This window comes from Suncus etruscus, chromosome 12 (genome assembly GCF_024139225.1).
Source record: "Suncus etruscus isolate mSunEtr1 chromosome 12, mSunEtr1.pri.cur, whole genome shotgun sequence".
Lineage (NCBI taxonomy): Eukaryota > Metazoa > Chordata > Mammalia > Eulipotyphla > Soricidae > Suncus > Suncus etruscus.
This window is the reverse complement of record NC_064859.1, coordinates 25,725,863-25,751,082: the sequence shown is the minus strand read 5'-3', so window position 1 is coordinate 25,751,082 and position 25,220 is coordinate 25,725,863. Positions and strand designations below refer to the sequence as shown.

At 37.5% G+C, this 25,220-nt stretch overlaps 1 protein-coding gene across 1 annotated transcript in view; it reads left to right on the top strand.

The window, feature by feature from the left end:
* Positions 1–25,220, top strand: part of ANTXR1 (ANTXR cell adhesion molecule 1) — a 252,529-nt gene that overhangs the window by 93,998 nt on the left and 133,311 nt on the right. The window contains exon 10 of the mRNA XM_049785145.1: positions 13,992–14,090. Within this exon, the coding sequence (XP_049641102.1) occupies positions 13,992–14,090 (99 nt within the window). The remainder of the gene's footprint in view (positions 1–13,991; positions 14,091–25,220) is intronic.

The following is a 25,220-nucleotide window of genomic DNA, read 5'->3' as shown; positions in this document are numbered from 1 at the left end:
GTACTTGCTATAGCGATTAGGCAAGAAAAGGATATCAAGGGAATCCAGATAGGAAAGGAAGAAGTCAAGCTCTCACTGTTTGCAGATGACATGATACTCTACTTAGAAAACCCTAAAGACTCTATCAAAAAGCTTCTAGAAACAATAGACTCATATAGCAAGGTGGCAGGCTACAAAATTAACACACAAAAATCAATGGCCTTTCTATACACCAACAGTAATAAAGAAGAAATGGACATTAAGAAAACAACCCCATTCACAATAGTACCACACAAACTCAAATATCTTGGAATCAACTTGACTAAATATGTGAAGGACCTATACAAAGAAAACTATAAAACTCTGCTCCAAGAAATAAGAGAGGACACACGGAAATGGAAACACATACCCTGCTCATGGATTGGCAGGATTAACATCATCAAAATGTCAATACTCCCCAAGGCATTATACAGATTTAATGCCATCCCTCTAAAGATACCCATGACATTCTTCAAAGAAGTGGATCAGACACTTTTGAAATTCATTTGGAACAATAAACACCCTCGAATAGCTAAAGCAATCATTGGGAAAAAGAATATGGGAGGAATTACTTTTCCCAACTTTAAACTGTACTACAAAGCAACAGTTATCAAAACAGCATGGTATTGGAATAAGGATAGGTCCTCAGATCAGTGGAATAGGCTTGAATACTCAGAAAATGTTCCCCAGAGATACAACCATCTAATTTTTGATAAAGGAGCAGGAAATCCTAAATGGAGCAGGGAAAGCCTCTTCAACAAGTGGTGTTGGCACAATTGGATAGCCACTTGCAAAAAATTAAACTTAGACCCCCAGCTAACATCATGTACAAAGGTAAAATCCAAATGGATTAAAGACCTCGATATCAGCCCCAAAACCATAAGATATATAGAACAGCACATAGGCAAAACACTCCAGGACATTACAGGCATCTTCAAGGAGGAAACTGCACTCTCCAAGCAAGTGAAAGCAGAGATTAACAGATGGGAATATATTAAGCTGAGAAGCTTCTGCACCTCAAAGGAAATAGTGCCCAGGATACAAGAGCCACCCACTGAGTGGGAGAAACTATTCACCCAATACCCATCAGATAAGGGGCTAATCTCCAAAATATACAAGGCACTGACAGAACTTTACAAGAAAAAAACATCTAACCCCATCAAAAAATGGGGAGAAGAAATGAACAGACACTTTGACAAAGAAGAAATACGCATGGCCAAAAGACACATGAAAAAATGTTCCACATCACTAATCATCAGGGAGATGCAAATCAAAACAACGATGAGATACCACCTCACACCCCAGAGAATGGCACACATCACAAAGAATGAGAATAAACAGTGTTGGCGGGGATGTGGAGAGAAAGGAACTCTTATCCACTGCTGGTGGGAATGCTGTCTAGTTCAACCTTTATGGAAAGCTATATGGAGATTCCTCCAAAAACTGGAAATCGAGCTCCCATACGATCCAGCTATACCACTCCTAGGAATATACCCTAGGAACACAAAAATACAATACAAAAACCCCTTCCTTACACCTATATTCATTGCAGCTCTATTTACCATAGCAAGACTCTGGAAACAACCAAGATGCCCTTCAACAGATGAATGGCTAAAGAAACTGTGGTACATATACACAATGGAATATTATGCAGCTGTCAGGAGAGATGAAGTCATGAAATTTTCCTATACATGGATGTACATGGAATCTATTATGCTGAGTGAAATAAGTCAGAGAGAGAGAGAAAAACGCAGAATGGTCTCACTCATCTATGGGTTTTAAGAAAAATGAAAGACACCCTTGTAATAATAATTTTCAGACACAAAAGAGAAAAGAGCTGGAAGTTCCAGCTCACCTCAGGAAGCTCACCACAAAGAGTGATGAGTTTAGTTAGAGAAATAACTACATTTTGAACTGTCCTAATATTGAGAATGTATGAGGGAAATGTAGAGCCTGTTTAGGGTACAGGCGGGGGTTGGGTGGGGAGGAGGGTGATTTGGGACTTGGGTGATGGGAATGTTGCACTGGTGATGGGTGGTGTTCCTTTTATGACTGAAACCCAAACACAATCATGTATGTAATCAAGGTGTTTAAATAAAAAAAAAATTAAAAAAAAATGTATTCGGATATAAAAAAAAAAAAAAAAAAAAAAAAATAATTTATCGAGGCTAGGGTAGTAGTTTTTCAGATAGAGTTCTTGCCTTGCACATACTGACTAGTGTTCAGCCTTGACAGTGTGTCTCCAGCCAACCAAGAATGATCCCTGAGCATAGAGCCAAGAGAAGGCTCTGACCACAACAAGGTGTGGCCCTAAAGGCAAAATAAATAATAATTTAAAATTTTAACTTTGTGCCCTGCAACTTTGGGATTAAAACGAAGTAAAATGACCTATATACTCGTGTATAAGCCGACCCCCCTAATTTTTCCCTAAAAACTGGGAAAACTTAGTGACTTGAATATAAGCTGAGGTGGAAAATGCAGCAGCCACTGGTAAATTTCAAAAATAAAAATATATACCCAAAATATTTACAATAATTGAGGGATCAGTCGGTTAAATGTTTTTCAATATTTATTGCTAAAGAAAAACTGTAAACTAGTAACAATAACTTTAAAACTTTAAATAAAGTGCAGAAAACCGTAGCTTAACAGGTAATCGATCGAAATCACAAAGGTTAAAATCCTTCAAAACTGGATTCCTCCTCCTCCTCATCTGTTTGTTCAAAGAGAGCTTCAGCTGTATCTGATGTGAGGGCATCAGCATAGACATTGTCATCATCACTGAGTTCGCAGACATCATCATCACTGCTGTCGGTCTCATACAAAGTGCAGAATATTGTAAGTTGAACAGTTCAGTGGCAACCAGTTTAGTTCAGCCGCCTACCTCTTCAGCTCAGCCGTGACTATGGACTGAGCTGAAGCACTGGAGACTAGGTGCATTTGATTTGGTGCATATGAATCGAGTATAAGTTTTTGTGCCAAAAAACTTGGCTTATACCCGAGTATATAGGTAATAGCCTAAGTAGAACAAAGCCAAAACAAAATGAACAACAGAATTAGAGATCTATTAAATTAGTCAGAGGGAGAGACATAGACACAGAACAGTCTCACTCTTCTATGGGTTTTAAGAAAAATTGAAGACATTATTGTAATAAGGCCCAGAGACAATAAAGTTAAGGACTGGAAAGGCCTGAAGGACCGGCTCACAATTTGAAGCTCACCACAAAGAGTGGTGAACACTGTTAGGGAAATAATTACACGAACAACTAGCATGACCATGTTAAAGAATGAGAGAAGTAGAATGCCTGTCTCAAAAACAGGTAGGGGTGGGGGAGGAGGGAGGGCATTAGTGGTGGGAATGTTGCACTGGTGAAGGGGGGTATTCTGTTTATGACTGAAACCCAACTTCAAATATGCTTGTAATCATGGTGCTTAAATAAAGATTTATATATATAAAAAAAGATTAGTAAGCCAAATTTTTCTTTGGGTAATATTGAGATGTTCATCTGAAAAATATTATATATATTAAACTTAATGAATATGGCCTAGCAATATCAAGATCACAATTATATTAATAAGGATTGAAAGTCAGTGTGATAATCATGATGCTGAGAAATATGCCATTATGTTTTTCTACTGAAATAAAGTTAGGGATGACTTTGCTTGAGGAGAACATCAACAAGGAAATAACTGTTCACATTTCCTTTATAAAATATTTACTTATTTTTTGAGTCACTGTGAATACAAAGTTACAAAGTTATTATGACTGACTTTCAAGGGTACAATGTTTGAGCATTGATCCCTTCACCAGTATCCACTTTCCCCCACCAACGTCTCCAGTTTCCCACCCAGCCTCCAGTCTGCCTCTCTGCCAGGCCCTTTTATCCCTTTTTCTTCTTTTTCCATTTTAAGGAAAAGTTTACAATACTTTTACTGACAAGGTATCATGCATATCACTTCATATTCACATTCTTCTGAAGTGTACCAGGGGAAGTGAACCTGAGCCAAACTTACCATAAAGATGCTAGAATGCAATTTCCTCATAAACCTTTTCCTCAGTCCTCCATCCCAGTCTCTGAATTACTTTCTTGTCTTGGCTCCCAGAGTAGCCCCATTGGAGTTCCCCACCCAGGCGTGAGCTACTAAAGACACTCTGATGACAAATGCATCCCCCAAGAAAATGATCTCAGCTGGCTTTCGCCAACTCAGCAACACCAGCAAATTGAACTCTGAGAGAGGTAGTGAGAGCTACATGGGTGGACCAAAAACACCAAGATCCAACATGGATCTTTATGTCTTGGCTTCAATCCACTGGATAGTGTTTAACAATTGCAGTGTGGAACTTGATTCTAAACAGCCAATTTAGAGGAATTTTACAGTTCATTGAAGGTGGAGGTATGGATGATAACAAATAAGAATGACCATCTCTCTCTCTCTCTCTCTCTCTCTCTCTCTCTCTCACACACACACACACACACACACACACACACACACACACACACACACACACACACACACAGTCTAAAGGTAAGCAATCAGTAGCCATCCATGCCAAAGTAGCTAATGTTATGTTTAGTTCATTTCCAGTTCATCATTTTAAGAATGACATTGAGCACCACTGATTAGTGCATGCTTTGCATGCACATACGGTTCCCTGAGCACTCTCCAAGAGTAATTTCTGAGCACAGAGCCAGAAATACACCCTGAAAACCTTCTGGATATGACCCCAAAACAAACAAACAAAATGTTGATAACTTAATTCACTGATTCTTTTCTTTCATTCTTCCTCTTCCTTTATTGTTTTATTTTTTCATTCTTTTCTTTTTCCTTTCTACCTCCTTTCTTTTTATCTTTTCTTTTTTTCATCAATTGTTAAAAGGGTGAGTAAAAAAATTCTTAAACCTCTTCTCCTTTCCTTGAAATTTATAATCTACCCTCTGAGACAATCATATGTTCAAAAAAATAATAATAAAACCATAGCAGAGACCTGCTCCAAGAGCAGTGGGGGCCTTTATGAGATGCTTGTGGAATGACAAAGGATTAAAGTAACCACAGAGATTTAGACCGAGATTTCAGACATTTGTAAGAGCATCTGTAGACTTTTGGCAAACCCCCACTCCAAAAGGAATTACTAGACATATTAGGTATAGCTTCAGGAGACCATCACAAGTTAGAAACAATTCTGGGAGTATACTTGGTTTCACTCATGAAACTTTTTTAGAAACCAGCACTTTTCAACAATCAAGTGGATGAATGAGCTCTCCACTCCTAGAATTATGTGAACAGGATCAAAATGACCAAGTGCTATCCTAGAAAACTCTTGGGGTTTCCTTTACAACTTTCCATTTCTAAAGACAATTTTAAGTCAGTTAACTTATTAATGAATAATTCCTTTTTAGTAGTCGAGGAAGCATATTCCTGGAATTATTTTACATTTTAATAGAAAGTGTTAATGAATATGGGTCATAAAGAATATCTAATCTGACCAAGAAGTATTTATTTTATTTTGTTTGTTTTGCTTTGTTTCATTTTGGGCCCTAGCAGTACTCAGGCTTATTTATGTCTCTGTTCTCAAGGATCACTCACTCCTAGCAGGCTGGGGCGCCATTTGTGACAACAGGATCAAATCCAAGTTTACATTGTACAAGGCAAGCACCCTATCCTCTCTACAGCTACTCTGCCCCCCCCCCATAAAGTATTTCATTCAGTATCTTTAGTAAAACTGTTTGGAAAGAGCCTTTCCAGAACTCTTTCACAGTAGAGATTATAAACTGACAGCCTACAAGCCCTGTCTGCTTTATACATATATTCTTACTAATCCACAGCATACTACAAGTAAGTTTACTGCTAACATTTTAAATCTGATTTCACCTAAATATTCAGACTTTTATTTCATCTTGTAAAAATCAAACCTAGCAACGCTGTGCTTATTTACACTATGCTTATTGTGAAATAGTTATGTTTTAGATTTCTTCCCTTTGAAAGAGGCAAGTAGGAGAGAGACTAAAGGAATAGTACAGCAGGCTTTGTGTGATCTGAATTTGATCCCAGTCATCTTGTATGCTCCCCAACACCACTAATGAGTGATTCCTTAGTGCAAGGCCAAAGTAACTCCTAAGCACTGCTGGGTGTGCTCCCTCCCACTTGAATAAAAGAGGCATGTAGGGATTAGAGATATGGCTAGTTACCTAGTCATGCCTCAAATGATGTAATGTTTGAAACCAGATTTGATTCCCTGTACCAAAGTATGTGATCTTTCTTTTTTTTTGTGACCATATTTTTTCTTTAATCAAACATTTGATTACAAATATGATTGTAATTAGGTTTCAGTCATGTAAAGAACACCCCCCTTCACCAGTGCAACATTCCCACCACCAATGTCCCAAATCTCCCTCCATCCCACCCCACCCCCACCTGTACTCTAGACAGGCTTTCCATTTCCCTCATACATTCACATGATTATAGTAGTCTTCAGTGTAGTTATTTCTATAACTGCACTCACCACTCTGTGGTGAGCTTCATGAAGTAAGCTGGAAGTTCCAGCCCTCGTCTCATTGTCTCTAAGGATTGTTGCAAAAATGACTTTTATTTTTCTTAAAACCCATAGATGAGTGAGACTATTCTGCGTCTCTCTCTCTCTCTCTCCCTCTGACTTATTTCACTCAGCATAATAGACTCCATGTACATCCTAATGTATAGGAAAATTTTATGACTTTATTTCTCCTGATGGCTGCATAATATTCCATTGTGTATATGTACATTCAACTGTTGAAGGGCATCTTGGTTGTTTCCAGAGCCTGGCTATTGTGAATAGTGCTGCAATAAATATAGGTGTGAGTAAGGGGTTTTTGTATTGTATTCTTGTGTTCTTAGGGTATATCCCTAGGAGTGGAATAGCTGGGTCGAATGGGACCTCAATTTCCAATTTTTGGAGGAATCTCCATATCGCTTTCCATAGAGGTTGGACTAGACAGCATTCCCACCAGCAATGGATAAGAGTTCCTTTCTCTCCACATCCCCACCAGCACTGATTGTTCTCATTGTGATGTGTGCCAATCTCTGCAGTGTGAGATGGTATCTCATCATTGTTTTGATTTGCATCTCCCTGATGATCAGTGATGAGGAGCATTTTTTCATGTGCCTTTTGGCCATTTGTATTTCTTTTTTATCGAAGTGTCTGTTCATTTCTTCTTCCCATTTTTTTAACTTTCTAATTTATCAGACTTCTCACAAGTCTCTATGATCATACAATTGCCCAGGCCAGTGACATGACATTTTCATGCATTTACTGTATATACAGTTTTTTTTTCAAAAATATATAGGAAGTCACTGTTGAATAAAGAGCCTTTATAGAGAATTTCTGTGAAGTTTTCTATAAAATTGTATTTAAGTAAATCTGTTTCCTTTTCAATAGAAAGACTTTTTTAAACTTCCTAATGAAATGATTTTGCTGAGATTCCTCTGTTTAATCCAGTGAATCGACCCATTGTTAGATGTCCCTACTTAGTTTACATATCTCTCTAGGAAATACACCCTCTTGCTTAAGCACAGTTTTCCTTTGGTCCCACTTAGAATACACTGTGAACTATTCAAGTTTGAAGCCAAGTTCTCCAGGAAGGAACTAATTGAAGACAAGTGTGCAACCTGCCAACTGCTCTACTTTTGTAGTTTTCTTACTCCAGAAATAGAAGGCGGTTATAATTAGCTCTTCACATTGTCTTTTCAGAAGCCATTATTTTGTTCTTACTACCCTCTTTCTCAATGTTAGCAATAAAATTGAAAGTGTTATCATACAAAGAAGGTAGTTTTAGGTTTCATTTTTATCACTTGGAAATTAAATGCTTAAAAGAGACACATTTAAGCAGCACCTACTAGTGGTTTTTTATGTCACATTGTTTTTCTAATCTTTCTTGCCTGGACCTTCTGCGACTTTGCAAGGTTGCTCAAGTCTCGGTGCATATTTCTTTTCATTTAATGAGAGTTCTTTTGGAAAGGTCTGGTGGGAATGTAAAAATGGCACAAACATTTAGAAAAACAGTCCTGACTCTTTTTTTTTTAATTAAACACATATCTACCTTATGACCTGGCCCTTCTACTTCTAAACTTTTATCCAAGAAAAAAGAAAATCTTTACTAAAGAAATGCACACAAATGTTTACAGCCATGCTATTTTCAAAAATAAAAACTGTAAACAATTTAAATGTTCATCATTTATAGTACGAATAATACTCAGCAATGAAAAGCAACATATTGTGCATAAATCTTAATGTAATTGTGTATGTGAATTTTGAAATAATTACATTGTATAAAAGAGGTCAGACAAAAATATTGCATGATTACTTTTACATAAAATTATACCAAATCAGTTGACAATTTAGAGAGAGAGGAACAAGAGATTGTAAAGGGTATGTTGTCACTATCTTGATGGTTTATATTGTCCTTTGACTACATAAAATGTATATATGTAAAAACATATCAAATTATTGATTACATAAAACATAAAACTATAATTGTACACATGGAAAAAATATATCAAATTCTGTACCTTCCATGCAAGTCACAGTGTGCCACTTATACTTCACTAAAGTAGTTATAAGTAGTTTTGAATTTTTAAAGCTCTAGAATAATTTAGCATTAGAAGTCTAGATTACACCAATATCTATATCATATTTTAAACATTTTATGTCACACTAAGAGAAGACCAAATTCAAACTGATTTACAAGAAGAAATATCTTCAACAGTTTTAAAGAATGCTTTTTTTTTTTCTTTCTTTCTTTTTGGTTATTGGGCCACACCTGGTGATGCTCAGGGGTTACTCCTGGCTATGCGCTCAGAAGTCGCTCCTGGCTTGGGGGACCATATGGGACACTGGGGGATCGAACCGCCGTCCGACCAAGGCTAGCGCAGGCAAGGCAGGCACCTTAAGGCAGGCACCTTACCTCTAGCGCCACCGCCCGGCCCCTTAAAGAATGCTTTTTATATTTTTTGTTTTTTGTTTGTTTGTTTTGGGGTCACACCCAGCAGCATTCAGGGGTTACGGCTTGCTCTATGCTCAGAAATCGCTCCTGGCAGGCTCAGGGAACCATATGGGATGCCGGGATTTAAACAACTGACCTTCTGCATGGAAGGCAAACGCCTTACCTCCATGCTATCTCTCTGGCCCCAAGATTTTTAATTTATTTATAAAACTATTATGAAAACTACTATTTAGTTGTACAATATTCTCGCTGCCTTAGAAAGAAATCCTATACCTGTTATGCAGTCACTGTTCATTTCTCCAACCCTGGCAATCTATTTCATCTCTTAATGGATCTGCTAATATGGACTTTTCATCTCATTAGAATCATGTACCATATATGCAGCCTTTCTTATTAGCTTCTTTCACTTAACAGAATATGTTCAAGATCCATCCATGGTAGCACATGCTTCAGCTTCTATGAACACACAAATTTTGGTTCTAAATTCATGCTTTTTATTCTCTTGGTTTAATAGAATGGGATTTTTGGGTTATAATACGACTTTATATTTAGCTTTCTGAGGAACTGTCAAAGAGTTTTAGAAAGAAATCATTCTTCATATTCAACATTATTGTATGAGCATTTTCATTTACTGGTTAATAACTTCTAGTTGTTTTTCAGTAAGTATGGAGTAATACATTCTTGTGGTTTTTAATTTTCATTTCTTTAATAACCAATGATTTTGAACCTCATTTATTCATTAATCTTATTAAGCCTCAAAAATAAAGCAGAATTAGACCTGGTACCTGGCTAATGAACCACCTTGTCTTCCTGCTTTATTCCCTTTCCATGTCAAAATATGTTGTTTATTTGTTGAATCAGTGTGCTTCTTCTAAAACAGCCCTGGACTGATATAGTCAAAAATTTCAATGCTGGACCAGAGCAATAGCACAGCAGGTAGGGCATTTGCCTTGTATACAACTGACCCGGGTTCTATCTCCAGCATCCCATATGATCCCCAAGTCTGCCAGGAGTGATTCCTGAGTGGAAAGTCACAAGTGATTTCTGGTTGTGGTTCAAAAACAAACAAAAAATTCCAGTGTTGCATAAGTGATAAATTTTCTGTCATTAAGAAACATAAATCATAATTGAAAATGAGTAACAAGAGAATATAACTAACACGTATTTAAAATACTTTAAAGAAGGGGTGGTAGATAATACAAAAGTTAAGAGACTGTGCCTAGTTTGGGTTCAATTCCTGGCAGAATGTGTTGCCCTAAGGTGGAGCTCTACTCAATGCCAGGTTGTCCAGGACATATATGGCACTGCATAGCTTGAGCAGCAATACATCCTTGAACACTCATATGTTCCCTCTGGCCCAGTTGACTGATAATTGCCAGTGAGGCCTCTGGGGCTCCTAAGTAACATTTGAGAACATTCTGCCACCCAAATTTAATAAAATAAAAAAAAAATTTTTTTTTTTTTTGGTTTTTGGGTCACACCCAGCAGCGCTGAGGGCTTACTCCTGGCTTTGTGCTCAGAAATTGCTCCTGGCAAGCTCAGGGGACCATATGAGATGCCGGGATTTGAACCACCATCCTTCTGCATGCAAGGCAAATGCCCTACCTCCATGCTACCTCTCTGACTTCATAAAATAAAGTATTTTAAAGAATATGTATCTTAAAAGATTAGATTAGATACTATTTTGAAATAATTACCTCTCTAAAGCCCTTCACTTCCTTGTCACATTCTTTTTAATTTTCCTTCCCTTCTCCTACAGCTGCTTTTATTGTGATATTGAGGTCAACCTGATTGTAGTAGTCTCAGGAGATACACATACTTGGTTGATTCATAATTGGTTGCAGTACTTACCAAGGATTGCACTCTAATTGTGGGGCTCACATATATGCTAGACAGGACTCACATACTTTGGTTTAGGTGCTCACATGCACCTAACTGTAGTGTGACAGAGATGGGACATTCCATTGCGACCCCAGGGGGTCCAAACAGAACTGCCAGAGCCATACATGTGGGCAGTGGATCATAACAAACTCAAGACCTCACTCTTGCCAGGCAGGTGCTTTTGTTATTGAATTATACCTGGGCAACCAAGACACTTTTTGTAAGAGCTGTAACCCTATGTGCAAATTTCCCAGAAAGTAGGTTTCGTGTCTCATTGACGAATAGAGGTAGATTTTGTCCTCATTCTCACTGACTGGTGGATTGCTTTAACCAAGTTTTGTTGCATAACTTCTAAAGTGTGAAGACCCGGCATTCCAGTCAGACTGCTGGGGTAGTTTTTGAACTCTGCTAGAAACCAAATGTGCTCACTCATAGGGAAACTTCGAGGCAGGGTTGCAGCTGATTTCTGCTCTATGTACTTTGCACAGCATTATTTCTCTGCCTCTCCCCCAGGCCACCGGGAGTTAAATTGTTTGGGAGTTAAATTGTTTGGTTTTCACATCAGAGATTCCTGCTGAATATCTACTTAAACACCCTGAGGTCAGGCCAAGCAGCCACATGGGAACCTCTTTTATAGAAGACTCAGTCTCTGAAGTGGTAGTGCTAGAACATGACATTAGAGATGAAATTGGCACATGATCTATGTTTGGAGGTTTCTCTCCCTTTGAGAATGCAAGAGAAATAGGCACAGCAGAAAGGCAGAAAACATTTTTAACTCAATTAAAAATGTGTCCAGTGGTATATTTTGGGCTGTTTGGCATTCCCAGCTAGAAACAGACACAGATTTTTTTATAGATCTAATCAAGTAAATAAGATGTAATAAGAATCTTCCACTAAGCTTGGCACAATAAAATGCTTGTTGAACCAACTACATTATCAGTGTATGCCAGGCAAACGTCATGAAAACTAACAATTCTATTTTTCTCACTCAGCCAACTTGCATACACAAAACTGTAATAATCTTAGGACTTATCCTGAATAAATATTTGCCCATCACCTTCATTAACATAGTTCAAAACTAAGAATCTGGACCCATGGATATGAGTTCTTTTTTGCTACTTACTCTTTATATGACCTAGACAAGTACTGAAAATGCCAAGATCTCAAATTCCTTATTGTTAAAGTCCTTTCCACTTCCAACAAGCTCTCTGTTCTAACATGCCCTCTTGATGCAGTGCCTCTGGGCTCTTTTTCTTAAGTTTCTTATTTCCCTTGTGGGCAAGCTCTGCAAACCAGAAAAAGCTGGGGAAATCTTAAATACAAATAATTATCTTTTTAAAAAAATCACCTCAAAAATTAGTCATATATCACAAGACAATGAGTATCCCTATAATAGTGGATGACATAGTGGCTAAATTTCAAAAACATAGCATTCAATGTCTGACTAACTGGATTTCTGTCTTGATTCTGACAGCAGTATGATCTGGGACAGGTTGCTTAATCTCACTAAGCTTTGTTTTTCTCATTTCTACCTTCTGAGTCTATGGTCAGGTTTAAATGACATAAGTGGGCAAGGCAATGACATAAGTGTTTCATTTGCACAGAATGAAAGAACAATTAACACAAGTTACATTATGGTAGTCAACATGATCTCTAAATTATTTTTTAAAATGAATATGACTTACATATTAGCATTTGGAAGAATCCCAAATGCTAGCTCTCTAATTTCATTATAAATAATGAATGTAAATAATCTCCATTTGAATAGCAATTTACATTTTAAATTCCACTTTCACAAATAATGCATTTTTGCTCTTTTAGTCTATTTTGTTTATGCCACTCAATATTATCTCAGGATCTAAAGTTTATACTCATAAGAATGAAAAATATAGACAACAATGGAGTATTAAGTTATCACTGAAGTTAAGCAAATGCTCCTAATTACTTAGCAAATTAACTCATTTTTGTCTTTGGTGAGATTACTGTTAAAGAATGTTATATTTTTTCTGATAAGAACTTTATTATCACATATTAATGGAAAGCAACACTGTGAAGTGAATATGCAGCATTAGAGACCCTGGGGGGTTATCTTCTATTGATGGGGAACTAACTACACTGAGGAAGTCGATGTCTATCCAGACCAGTAACACTTGGAAACTAATAAGAAGTAAGTTTTGGAGTCATTGTTAAGTACAGTTAGTTGTTAACAACAACAACCAATAAGCAAGACTTAGAGTCATTGTTAAGTTCTATTATTCTAACTCTAGGTACTTCTGCTGTGTACCCAGAAGCCAGTTAGATTCTAGCAGTATTAATCAATTTTTTATCTAAAAAAGATTTTTTCTAGAGGAAAACAACAACAACAAAAAAAAACCACCTAGATAATGCAAAGCCACTAGCCACATTGATCAAGACAAACTAAGATTTTCTTAAGGCAATGACATTCAAACTAATATAAATATCTTAAATGCTAAAGAAATTATTCCAGGGAACTCCATTGAAACACACACACACACACACACACACACACACACACACACACACTGGAATTTATGGAGAAAAACAAAACAAAAAACATGACCTCTGCCTACAGGGATTATGGTTTCTAAAAAAAATTGCAGGATCTTAGTGCCTTAATAAAAAAAATTAATTTCTGGGACTTCTTAGATGTAGTAATTGGGAGAATCAAGTGCAAAAATAAAAAGGTGAGGCAAGGGAGGGAGATATAGAATGCATGCTGGGAATATGAGTGGAGGGAGGAAACACTGGTGGTGGGAATGTCCCTGATTTATTGTCACTATGTACCTTAAATATTACTGTGAAAGACTTGTAGTTCACTTTGTTCACAATTAAAAAAAGTAAAATAAAAGTAAAGTAAAGTAATTACTTTAAGGAAAAAAAAGTGAGAACTCCAAGAACTTGCATGCCTTCTTGGATGTCTCATGAGGTGATGAATGCTGAAAGGTACAACTATATGGTGATCTTGGTTTTTAATTTGCACAGATGTTTGAGTGTATCAGCTTGACAGAGTCATTAACAAATGCTTTAAATCAGGATACATGGGAAACAAGATTCATGATCAACATCAAAGAATCTAACCATTCTTGTTCATTTTAGAATCGTTTCAAGTGGTTGTGAGAGGAAATGGCTTCAGACATGCCCGCAATGTGGACAGGGTTCTCTGCAGCTTCAAGATCAACGATTCAGTCACACTCAGTAAGTTCCCACAGTCTTGGGGGACCTGGGGGAGGAGAGTGATATCTTAAGCCTACTCAGGGAAGGAAATTTTCAGCCACATCTTCCAGAATATTCAAGCAGATCTCTATGGAGAAGATTTTCCCTGCTTCAGAGGTCTCCAGCAAGGGCCTAACCAGCCCTTTCTTGTGCCTTGTTCCTATCCAGTAAGGCTGTTTTCCTGCCTGTAGCAGGCATGCTACTCAGTCACTTCCTAGAGAGGTTTGGTGACAGCACTTCTTGGTTGGAGATGATCAAATCTGACACGTCTTAACAGAGTATTAGGGCCTATGAAGTGTAAGAGTGAAAAAAAATCAGTGGCTCAACTTCTTAATTCAGAAAAAAAAAAAATCAATAGCCTAGTGGTTTGACTTGCAAAGGTAGATTTGAGAATTTTGTTCAGTCTGGAGAATTCTGATTCCAAGAAACTGTCATCGTGGAGAATAGCAAATACAGAAAGACAGAAGTAAAATGGTGTGTGTTTTATGAGAAGAATAAATTATAACAGTATTGGTCTTCCATGAGACATTGGCAGTACACAAGTTTCGAGACATGTTTGATTCCTATAGTTGTCCAGGAAAGATTGGGGAGGCTGATTATGTAAAGACAGATGACTGGGAGCCTTGGCTTGTTTTAATATCTGGCCCCCATCACACAGATGTTGTATTCACTCGCTATCTTCAATGATAATTGAATTCTAGACTGCATTTCTGGTGGTGCTCTGTGCTTTCTACAGGCTTTGCATCTTAATGCTACAACAGTCTGGAAGAAAGAAAGGGCAAGGAAGATGGGAGAATTTGTTTATTAATGAGTCGTTCTCCCCACTTTTGTTTTCTAAAGTAGAAGAATTAGAGCCAGGGAGGAAACAAAAGGGTTATTGCATATGTTTTGCCTGCTCTTGAAGTTCCCCAGATGCGACTCCTCACCCTGCTAGTATGCCATTTTTCACCTTAACATCTTAAAATCCACTTTAGTATTTAAATAGAGGTAAGCAACGACTTCCTGACAAACATCTGGAATCCCTATCTTTGGAATAATCCCAAACATTTGAAATATTCAGTTTTCTTAGTATATGAAATGTACTGGTGTATCCAAAAAATAGATTTTTTTTCAATTCTGAAATAACCCCAAGTAGTCTCAGTGTGAAATAAGGATGTGCCACCCTTACAGAATTCATCCCTCTTACCCTTTTCAATTTTGGTTTCATTTAAGTCCATCTTCCTTTTCTTCTTTTTTTTTGGGTGGGGGGGTTTGGGCCACACCCATTTGACTCTCAGGGATTACTCCTGGCTATGCGCTCAGAAATCGCCCCTGGCTTGGGGGGACCATATGGGACGCCGGGGGATCGAACCACAGTCCGTCCTACGCTAGCGCTTGCAAGACAGACACCTTACCTCTAGCGCCACCTTCCCGGCCCCTTCCCTTTCTTCTTAACCAAAATCTCAAGTCAAAGATGAATCTAAGGATATTAGCACCTTCCAAAAAGACATCCCAGACAAGTGAGTCATCCAACCTAGAGGGAAGATGGAGGGGGTAGGTTTGATGTTCCCATTGCCTAAGAGATTCAGAGGCATCTGTATTTAGATAATAAAAATTTCAAGTTTATTTTGGGCTTGTAATGAATTACCTTTGGAAAGTCTTCTTTCCAACATCTCCACAAAATTTTATTTCTTGGGAAATAAGCCATTCTCCCTCTTCCCTTCCTTTTCTAACATATATTTGCAAATACCTGCACAGATGCTCCACCTCATTTTTATTCAAAACAATAAATATAGACTCCAGGGGTGGGAATTTAGCTTAAACCACAAATCTTACTTTGCTTCCAACATTGTGCTTCCAACATTTGCTTCCAACACTTTGGAAAGATAAAGGCAGTGATTCAAGAATATTATATGCTACAAACCACCCTCCTAAACCCAAACATAGGATTATTTAAAATAGTATAACTGATGTAGAGGGGAGGCAAAAGTGACTATTGGAGTTTGGGAAAACACTTGTCTTTTATTTACTCATCTATTTATCTGTTTAGTAGTAATTTGAACTGGAAGTCATGGAGGACAGAACAAAGTTCATAAATATCAAAGTGCAGCACATTCAAATCTCCATTTTTCTTTCAACATTATAATGCAACACTATTGAGTCTTAGCTGGAAAAAAAGGTTAATTTTCTATATTTTTTTCATTTCTATCTTCTAGCCTCTACATCCAATTTAAAATATTACTTATTGGGGGGGGCAGGGCAGAGTAATAGTATGCTAGAGGATGGTTGTTTTCTCATGCAGGTTCCATCCCTGGCATCACATAATGCCCCCTGAACACCATCAGGTATGGCCCAAAAACCACATAAATAAATAAGAACTATTTTTGGACTAGGGAGATAGTTTAATGGATATGTGCATGCTTTGCACTCATGCATTCAGGAAGCCCAGATTCAATTTCTGGTACCATTTGATTCCCAGGCTCACAGAATCACCCTAACCCTCTCAAGCATGAGACTGAGCACAACCAAGTGTGACAAAAACAATTAAAATTATTTTATCTTTTATTGTATATATTTACTTTCTTGGTGTTCTTGCTATTAAAACATTTAGATTCTATTATTAATTGAAAAAAGACTAATTAAAATAGCAATAAAAAAAAACTAAAGTGCCATGACTTCCAGTGAGTCAGACATGATGCTGTAGATTAGGTAAAAAATAAATAAATGAATAAAAATCAAAGAACAAATTGAAAAACATGCTAGTAGGAGATACTAGCATGACTTTCCAAGATTTTAATCAATATAAAGAAATTAAAGTGTATATACTATAGATATGTCCATATAATACACAGCTGTAAATGTCTCCAAGTACCCTGAAGAATTTATTGCCCTAAAACACGAATAAGGGGCCAGAGAAATAACAACAGGTAGGGTATTTGCCTTGCATGCAGCTGATTCAGGTTCAATTCCCTACATTTTATATGGTCCCCAAGACCACATGGAATGATCCCTGGTTACAGAACCAGATATAAGCCCTGAGCATTGTTGGGTGTGCCCTCACCCAAAGAAATTATACAAAAAATATCAACATATTTATACTAAAAAGTAGAAATTTTTAAATATAGTCTTAGATGACAAAAATAATCAGAAATTTAAAAACTTAGGTTAACTCCCATTTTTCCCTCACTTAGGAATCGAAGTCCATTTCTTTTTTTTAATAATCATCTTTATTTAAACACCGTGATTACAACTATGATTATAGTTGTATGATTACAGTCATGTAAAGAACACCCCCCTTCACAGTGCAACATTCCCACCATCAATTTCCCAGATCTCCCTCCTCCCCACCCTCCCACACCTGTACTCGAGACAGGCTTTCTACTTCCCTCATTCATTCACATTGTTATGATAGTTTTCAGTGTAGTCATCTCTCCAACTGCATTCATCACTCTATGTGATGAGCTTCATGTCATGAGCTGCAACTACCAGCCCTCATCTCTCTTGTCTCTGAGATACTGTTAAAAATGTCTTTCATTTTTCTTAAAGCCCATAGATGAGTGAAACCATTCTGCGTCTTTCTCTCTTCCTCTGACTTACTTCACTCAGCATAATAGATTCCATGTACATCCATGTATAGGAAAATTTCATGACTTCATCTCTCCTGACAGCTGCATAGTATTCCATTGTGTATATGTACCACCGTTTCTTTAGCCACTCATCTGTGAGTGGCTGTGATTGGCACACATCACTGAGATTGGCACACATCACAAAAAAGGAAAACAAGCAGTGCTGGCGGGGATGTGGAGAGAAAGGAACTCTTTTTCACTGCTGGTGGGAATGCCGTCTAGTACAACCTTTAATGAAAGCGATATGGAGATTCCTTCACAAACTGGAAATTGAGCTTCCATGCGATCCAGCTATACCACTCCTAGGAATATACCCAAGGAACACAAAAATACAATACAAAAAATCCCTTCCTTACACCTATATTCATTGCAGCGCTATTTATAATAGCCAGACTCTGGAAACAACCAAGATGCCCTTCAACAGAAACCCATTTCTTGACCTGCAACCAATATCATAGATCTAGAAATGCCTGACAGGACATTATTTTAAAAATTATACCATGTAGATTGTTAAAGCAAAGAGGGAAAATGCTCAGGTATAACAAACAAAAAGGAAATGGTCTAGGATTGTATTGGACAAGAAATGTAGTTAAAATAATGTAAGAAATCTAGTAGGAGCCAGAAATACCAGAAAGGAAGCCAACTAAATTAACATTTATGATTGTTTGTTTGTGATGGTACCAGAGCCTTACACATGCAATATTAGTGTTCTACCGCTCAACTATATGCCTGGTACTTTCACTTATTTATTTATTTACTTACTTACATACTTATTTACTTACTTATTGCGTTGGGGGCCACACCTGGCAGTGTTCAGTACTTACTCCTGGCTCTGTGCTCAAGGATCAGTCATGACAGTGTCTACGGGGCCCTATGTAAGACCTTAGAACCATATTATCCTCCCGGCCCCCTCAGTACTTTCTTTTAAATGTTGATTCTTTCTGGAAAATTATGAAAACTCAACAAACTACTAAACTTATAAGAGAGTCATCAAACCCCATTGCAATAATAAATATCTGCCCTATTACTATCAAGAACTTGCCAGAATTCAGCTAAAAAAAATAATTAGCAAACAAAACAGGACAAATAGTGCAGCAACTAGTAAAAGCCAATAAGAACAATTTAGCCAGACTAGTGAAGATCTACAGGTATAAATTTACAAAACACTGAGAGAAAATTTAGGAAAATGCAAATAATTAAAGAGGCCACAGTGACTTCTAGCACTGGCCTGAAATCAAACCAGCTGGCTGTGCCTTTCCTAACTGTGATCTGGCAACATATTTAACTTCTTCTTCTTTTTTTTTAATTTATTTAAACACCTTAATTACATACATGATTGTGTTTGGGTTTCAGTCATGTAAAGAACACCACCCATCACCAGTGCAACATTCCCATCACCAATGTCCCAAGTCTCCCTTCTCCCCACCCGTCCCCCGCCTGTACTCTAGACAGGCTCTCCATTTTCCTCATACATTCTCGTTATTAGGACAGTTCAAAATGTAGTTATTTCCCTAACTAAACTCATCACTCTTTGTGGTGAGCTTCCTGAGGTGAGCTGGAACTTCCAGCTCTTTTCTCTTTTGTGTCTGAAAATTATTATTACAAGGGTGTCTTTCATTTTTCTTAAAACTCATAGATGAGTGAGACCATTCTGCGTTTTTCTCTCTCTCTCTGACTTATTTCACTCAGCATAATAGATTCCGTGTACATCCATGTATAGGAAAATTTCATGACTTCATCTCTCCTGACAGCTGCATAATATTCCATTGTGTATATGTACCACAGTTTCTTTAGCCATTCGTCTGTTGAAGGGCATCTTGGTTGTTTCCAGAGTCTTGCTATGGTAAATAGTGCTGCAATGAATATAGGTGTAAGGAAGGGGTTTTTGTATTGTATTTTTGTGTTCCTAGGGTATATTCCTAGGAGTGGTATAGCTGGATCGTATGGGAGCTCGATTTCCAGTTTTTGGAGGAATCTCCATATCGCTTTCCATAAAGGTTGAACTAGACGGCATTCCCACCAGCAGTGGATAAGAGTTCCTTTCTCTCCGCATCCCCTCCAACACTGCTTGCTCTCATTTATCTAAGTGCAATAAATAAATTTGCTAGCTTCTTTGTTGGCATGTAATAGGTTTAATTGGAAGCAATGAGAACTTCAGTGCAGACTGGTACACAGCAATGGCTCAGCATTGACTGCTAGTATTAAATTATTCAGCATGGTCATTACTGTTGTGTATGTAAATATTTTAGGGGATTATTATGTTACTGGCCCTACCCTGTTCGGTGATTGTGCCCTACTCTAGGGTGTGACCTAGCATTCTGCCCCCACCCTAGGGTGGTATCTGATTCTGCTTCCACCATTGGGTGGTATCTGATCCCATCATTGGGTGGTACCTGATTCTGGGGGATAAAAACAAGGGTCTGTGGAAGGCGAGGGGCTTTTGGCTGGAACTGATGCTGAGGCTTGGGACTTCAGTCTTGTCCACCGAATAAAGCTAATATTTCCACAAGCTTGATTGTCTGCGAGCTGTTTACCCGCCGTTTCACCTCAGAACCGTCGGCTGGACAGGGTGGCTGACCCATGCTCCGAGCTGGAGGGAAAAGACCTCATCCTCCATCCCTCCATCAGTCAACCTCTTCAGGGGCTGACTTGCAACAATTACTACTAAAGAAAGAATCAAATATTTTAAAGATTTCTGAAGTCTTCACATTCATATTTATTTCAATTAAATCCCAGTGAAACTCTCTATGGAGCTCATTGTATTAGCAAAATGATTCTAAAGTTTATATGGAAGTATAGACATTTTTAAGCATAACCAAGCAAAATGTGGAAATTTGCCCTTGCTGATTTTTAAGAGTTATGAAAATGTTGCAGTAAATGAAATAATGTATGATTCGTGCCACAAAGGTTAACAGAGCTTTGGAAGAGAAAAAGCATAATCTGTAAACGAGCCAAACACTTATGTAAATTTGGTATAAATAAAGTGACCTTTCAAGTCAGTGAGTTGAAGTATATAATCCAAAATACAGTGTTGAGCCAGCTAGCTAACCCTTGGAAAAACAATGGAGTTTTATTTTTATCTCACACCTTCCAGCTAAACAAATTCCATATGTGTTCATATGTATTCAATGTGAACATGTAATTATAAAAGTTCTAGAAAGAGGCAAAAACAAATATTTACATTATTTTCCAGCAGGGAAAGATTTTTAAGTCTAATACTGAACAGAGATGTGATACAAGTTTATGAAACTTGATAGTTTTTAGCTCTTATTTTTTAATTCATCTGAATATCTCAAAAATCTAAAAGAAAACAAAACTATTTAAAAGATAGATAGCAAACTAATAATAATCAGACACATAATGTATCTAGATAATCTTGACACTTAATAATCTTGCACATAATGTCAGTATAAATGATGTAAGGAAGTGTACTTTATGACTTGAAACCCAACTACAAAAATGTATTATTAAAAATAATAATAAAATAAAAATTTTAAAATGATGAGTAGCTCCCTGATGATTAATGATATGGAGCATTTTTTTATGTGTCTTTTGGCCATTTGTATTTCTTCTTTGAAAAAGTGTCTGTTCATTTCTTCTCCCCATTTTTTGATGGGATCAGATTTTTTTTCTTGTGAAGTTCTGTCAGTGCCTTGTATATTTTGGACATTAGCCCCTTATCTGATGGGTATTCGGTGAATAATTTCTCCCGTTCAGTGGGTGGCTCTTGTATTCTAAGCACTATTTTCTTTAAGGTGCAGAAGCTTCTCAGCTTAATATATTCTTATCTGGAGGTAAGTCTCACACCACAGAGACTGGCACATATCACAAAGAACAAGAACAATCAGTGCTGGAGGGGATTTGGAGAGAAAGGAACTCTCATTCACTGCTGGTGGGAATGGCATCTATTCCAGCCTTTATGGAAAACAATATGGAGGTTCCTCAAAAAACTGGAAATTGAGCTCCCATATGATCCAGCTATATCACTATTTCACCTATTTCACCACGTTGAAATAACCTATTAATTAGACAAAGTTGTGTGAAAATAGTGTGCTTCATTATTTGGCATTATTAGTGAATCTTTTTACTTATTAATAATGATTTTTGCTTCATTAAATAAAACATGATTTAAAGTGATTGATTTTGCTTCATTAAATACAGCATGATTTAAAGTGATTGATAGTTGAGTTTTATATATATTCAGCACTAATCCCATCACCAGGGTCAACTTCCCTGCATCAGTAGATGATTGAATCTTTTAGAAGGCAATTCTTTAAATGAATCAAGCTTTCAATTTTAACCCAAAATTTTAACTTCAACTTCACTGAAGGAAATATTTGTACATTAGACTGCAAAGTGTCCATCATAATAAAACTTGTAATAGCACAAGAAGACAAAGAAACAAGCATTAGAGGAGAGGAAAGAGAAAAGATAATCAAAATGACTAAACAGCATAGATGGGAATAACACAAATATTTAACAATAGATATTCATTATATGTTATTCTTCACTGCTAATTAAATTTTAAAATATAAAGAATCACCAATTTGAAGTAATGCTAATGGCATAGTTTATTAAAGTAAGTTATAAAATCATGGTTTGTTTTATAGACAAATTTTCTGATGAGAAATAGAAACTTAAAAGAAACATAAAAATATTAACAGTATTTACTTGTAAGTGAGATCGCTATTTTATTTTTTTTTCAGCCAGTTTTCTAAATTTTCTGCAAGCAATAGTCTCTTATGCAATTAAGAACAACTACAATGGTTATTTAAATTTTAATTTAAAAACTCTTGCTGGCTTTTGGGATCTAGCACACATTTTAAGTTTAACATTTGATTGGTTCTTCAATCACCAGGCTGAACTCACTTCAGGCTAAGTATATTGGAAATCTTCACACACATTTTAGTTATTCTGGCTGTACTTTTTCCAACTCCAGTATTCAGAGCATTCTGCCAAGAACAGATCCATTTTCAATTGGAAATCCATTTGCAGAGAAATCAGAATATTTAATAGAAGAAACTAGAGTATGAGCTGAAAAATTATCTTTTTTAATGACTAGTAAATTAAAAATGGATGTTTTCTTGGTGCAGTAATAAAACCAAGCTAGATTTACTGTGTTGTTTGGAGACACATGTTGTATGACTATAAAAGATTGATTTTTTTAAATGTTTTAGTTGACATATATAGTTTCATTGATGTGACTATCTACTTTTGGTACACAAAGCTATGGCATTTAGTGGTGCAAAACACCAAAATGCCCAAGACCCTCCACTACTGTCCTTGTATCACTTCTGTTCTACCTTTTCCTACCTGCCATTGCTTATATGGTTTATAAAAGAAAAAATAGGGGAAAGGACAGTATTTAATATTATAAATCCTAGGATTATAGAACTGATTACTAACTGATGTTAGTTATTTTTGTTTGTTTGTTTTTGGGCCACACCCAGTGACATTCAGGGGTTACTCCTGGCTATGCTCTCAGAAATCGCTCCTGGCTTGGGGGACCATATGGGATGCCGGGAGATCGAACTGTGGTCCATCCTAGGCTAGCATGAGCAAGGTAGACGCCTTACTGCTTGTGCCACTGTTCTGGCCTGATGTTAATGATTTTTTAACAAACTCACTAACATTTGACTTAGAGACCACATGAGAAATCAGACTCATGATACAACATATATGATACGCAGTATACACAGATTTCTGGTGCAAAATTATACTTCCCAACTTTACTTTGTGTTGTTGTTGTTGTTGTGTTCCTTTCTACCCAGGAATTACTCCTGGAGATGCTTGTCCAACTCAGATTGGCCACGTGCAAGGCAAGCACCTTCCCTGCTGTACTGTCTCTCTAGTCCTTTGATCTTCAGTCTTACTTAATAGACTTGAGTCTGGTTTGGTTTCTGTTCAAACTCAAAGGATAAGACTCCAGACCTTTACACATATTTTCTCTCCTTCTACATTAGTTAAGAGAGCAATTCTAAGTTCCAAGAAGGACTTCCACTTTGTCTTAGAAACATCTGGTCTCTAAGGCTACTGTGGACACCAACAGAAATCATTAAAATATTGCTGCATAAAGGGGTGCTGAAGCAAGAAACTCATAACGCATCCAAACAAAAGTCTGTTGTGTCTTTCCCCTTAGCACAGTTGCAACTAAGCCTCAAAGAGAGTGTGGGGACCAGAGTCATAGTACAGATTGAAAGGACACTTGATTTGCACAAGCCCAACTAACCTGAGGTTATTATCTTTCCACAACATATGACACCTCTCCTACCAGGAGTGATTCCTGAGCACAGAGCCAGAAGTAAAGACTGAGCACAGCTGGGTAAGGCCCAAGACAGCAACAAAGCATGTGATATGAATGCACCCTAGAACATGATGGCATTCAAAGAGGATGGATTGTCAATTTGTGCAACTCAAAATGAAGGAACACTACAGAGTGGCTTGTCTCATGATTACCAATCAAGTTGCCCAACACAGGCAGCTTATTTCAATTAAGAGCAACTACAAATGCTAAGTACATACCTGCACCCAGTCTGCATTATATCATTTCATCCTAGCACCAGCACAGTGAAAAGTTATCTATATCCTGCTCTTCATTTTTTTTTCTTATTTTTTGGTTTTTGAGCCACACCCGGTGACACTCAGGGATTACTCCTGGCTATGCACTCAGAAATAGCTCCTGGCTTGGGGGGACCATATGGAATGTCAGGGGATTGAACCACGGTACATCCTAGGTTAGTGCATGCAGGGCAAACACACTACCTCCTCTGCTACTGCTCTGACCCCCCATTTTTTGGTGGGTTTTTTTTTTTTTTTTGGCCACAACCGGTGATGCTCAGGGGTTACTCCGGCTAAGTACTCAGAAATCTCTCCTGGCTTGGGGGATCATATGGGACACCAGGGGATTGAACTGTGTTCCGTCCTAGGCTAGCACATGCAAAGCAAACGCCCTACCACTTGTGCCACCACTCCGGCCCCTATATCATGCTTTTCTGACTAGGAAATTGAAATTCATAAAGTGATCAAAGCCACCCAGGAGAGCAGACATGGAAGTCCACAGGTAGTCTATTCCAGGTGCATGCAACCACTTCTCTATTTTGCTTCTCAAGCTTAGATCCACACAAGTCCTTAAGCCCTCAGCCCTATAGATCAAATGTCTCTAATGTGCCCCAGAGACTAATTCAAAGATGCTGATCTCTACAGCTCTACCTCAATTTTCAAACATAAAATTTTAGCTCAGAGAGGTTGAGTTACTTGCCCAAAGTCACTGAGCATGTTAGACTAAAGACTTGAACCCATAATCCACAAAAATAACCCTGGTTTAAAGAAGGGTCCTAAAAATAAAAGTATATAGGCCATATGGTCAAAGTTAATGCACCTCTTCTTGTTCCCCAAATGGGCTCCTTTTTCTTGAGAAATATTTTGTGTGTCAATTCATTTTCCCTCTGCCTCCAGAGAGCACTTGGAGTTTTCCCTGATGGTTTCTGAAGTGGCTCTTGCCAAGATG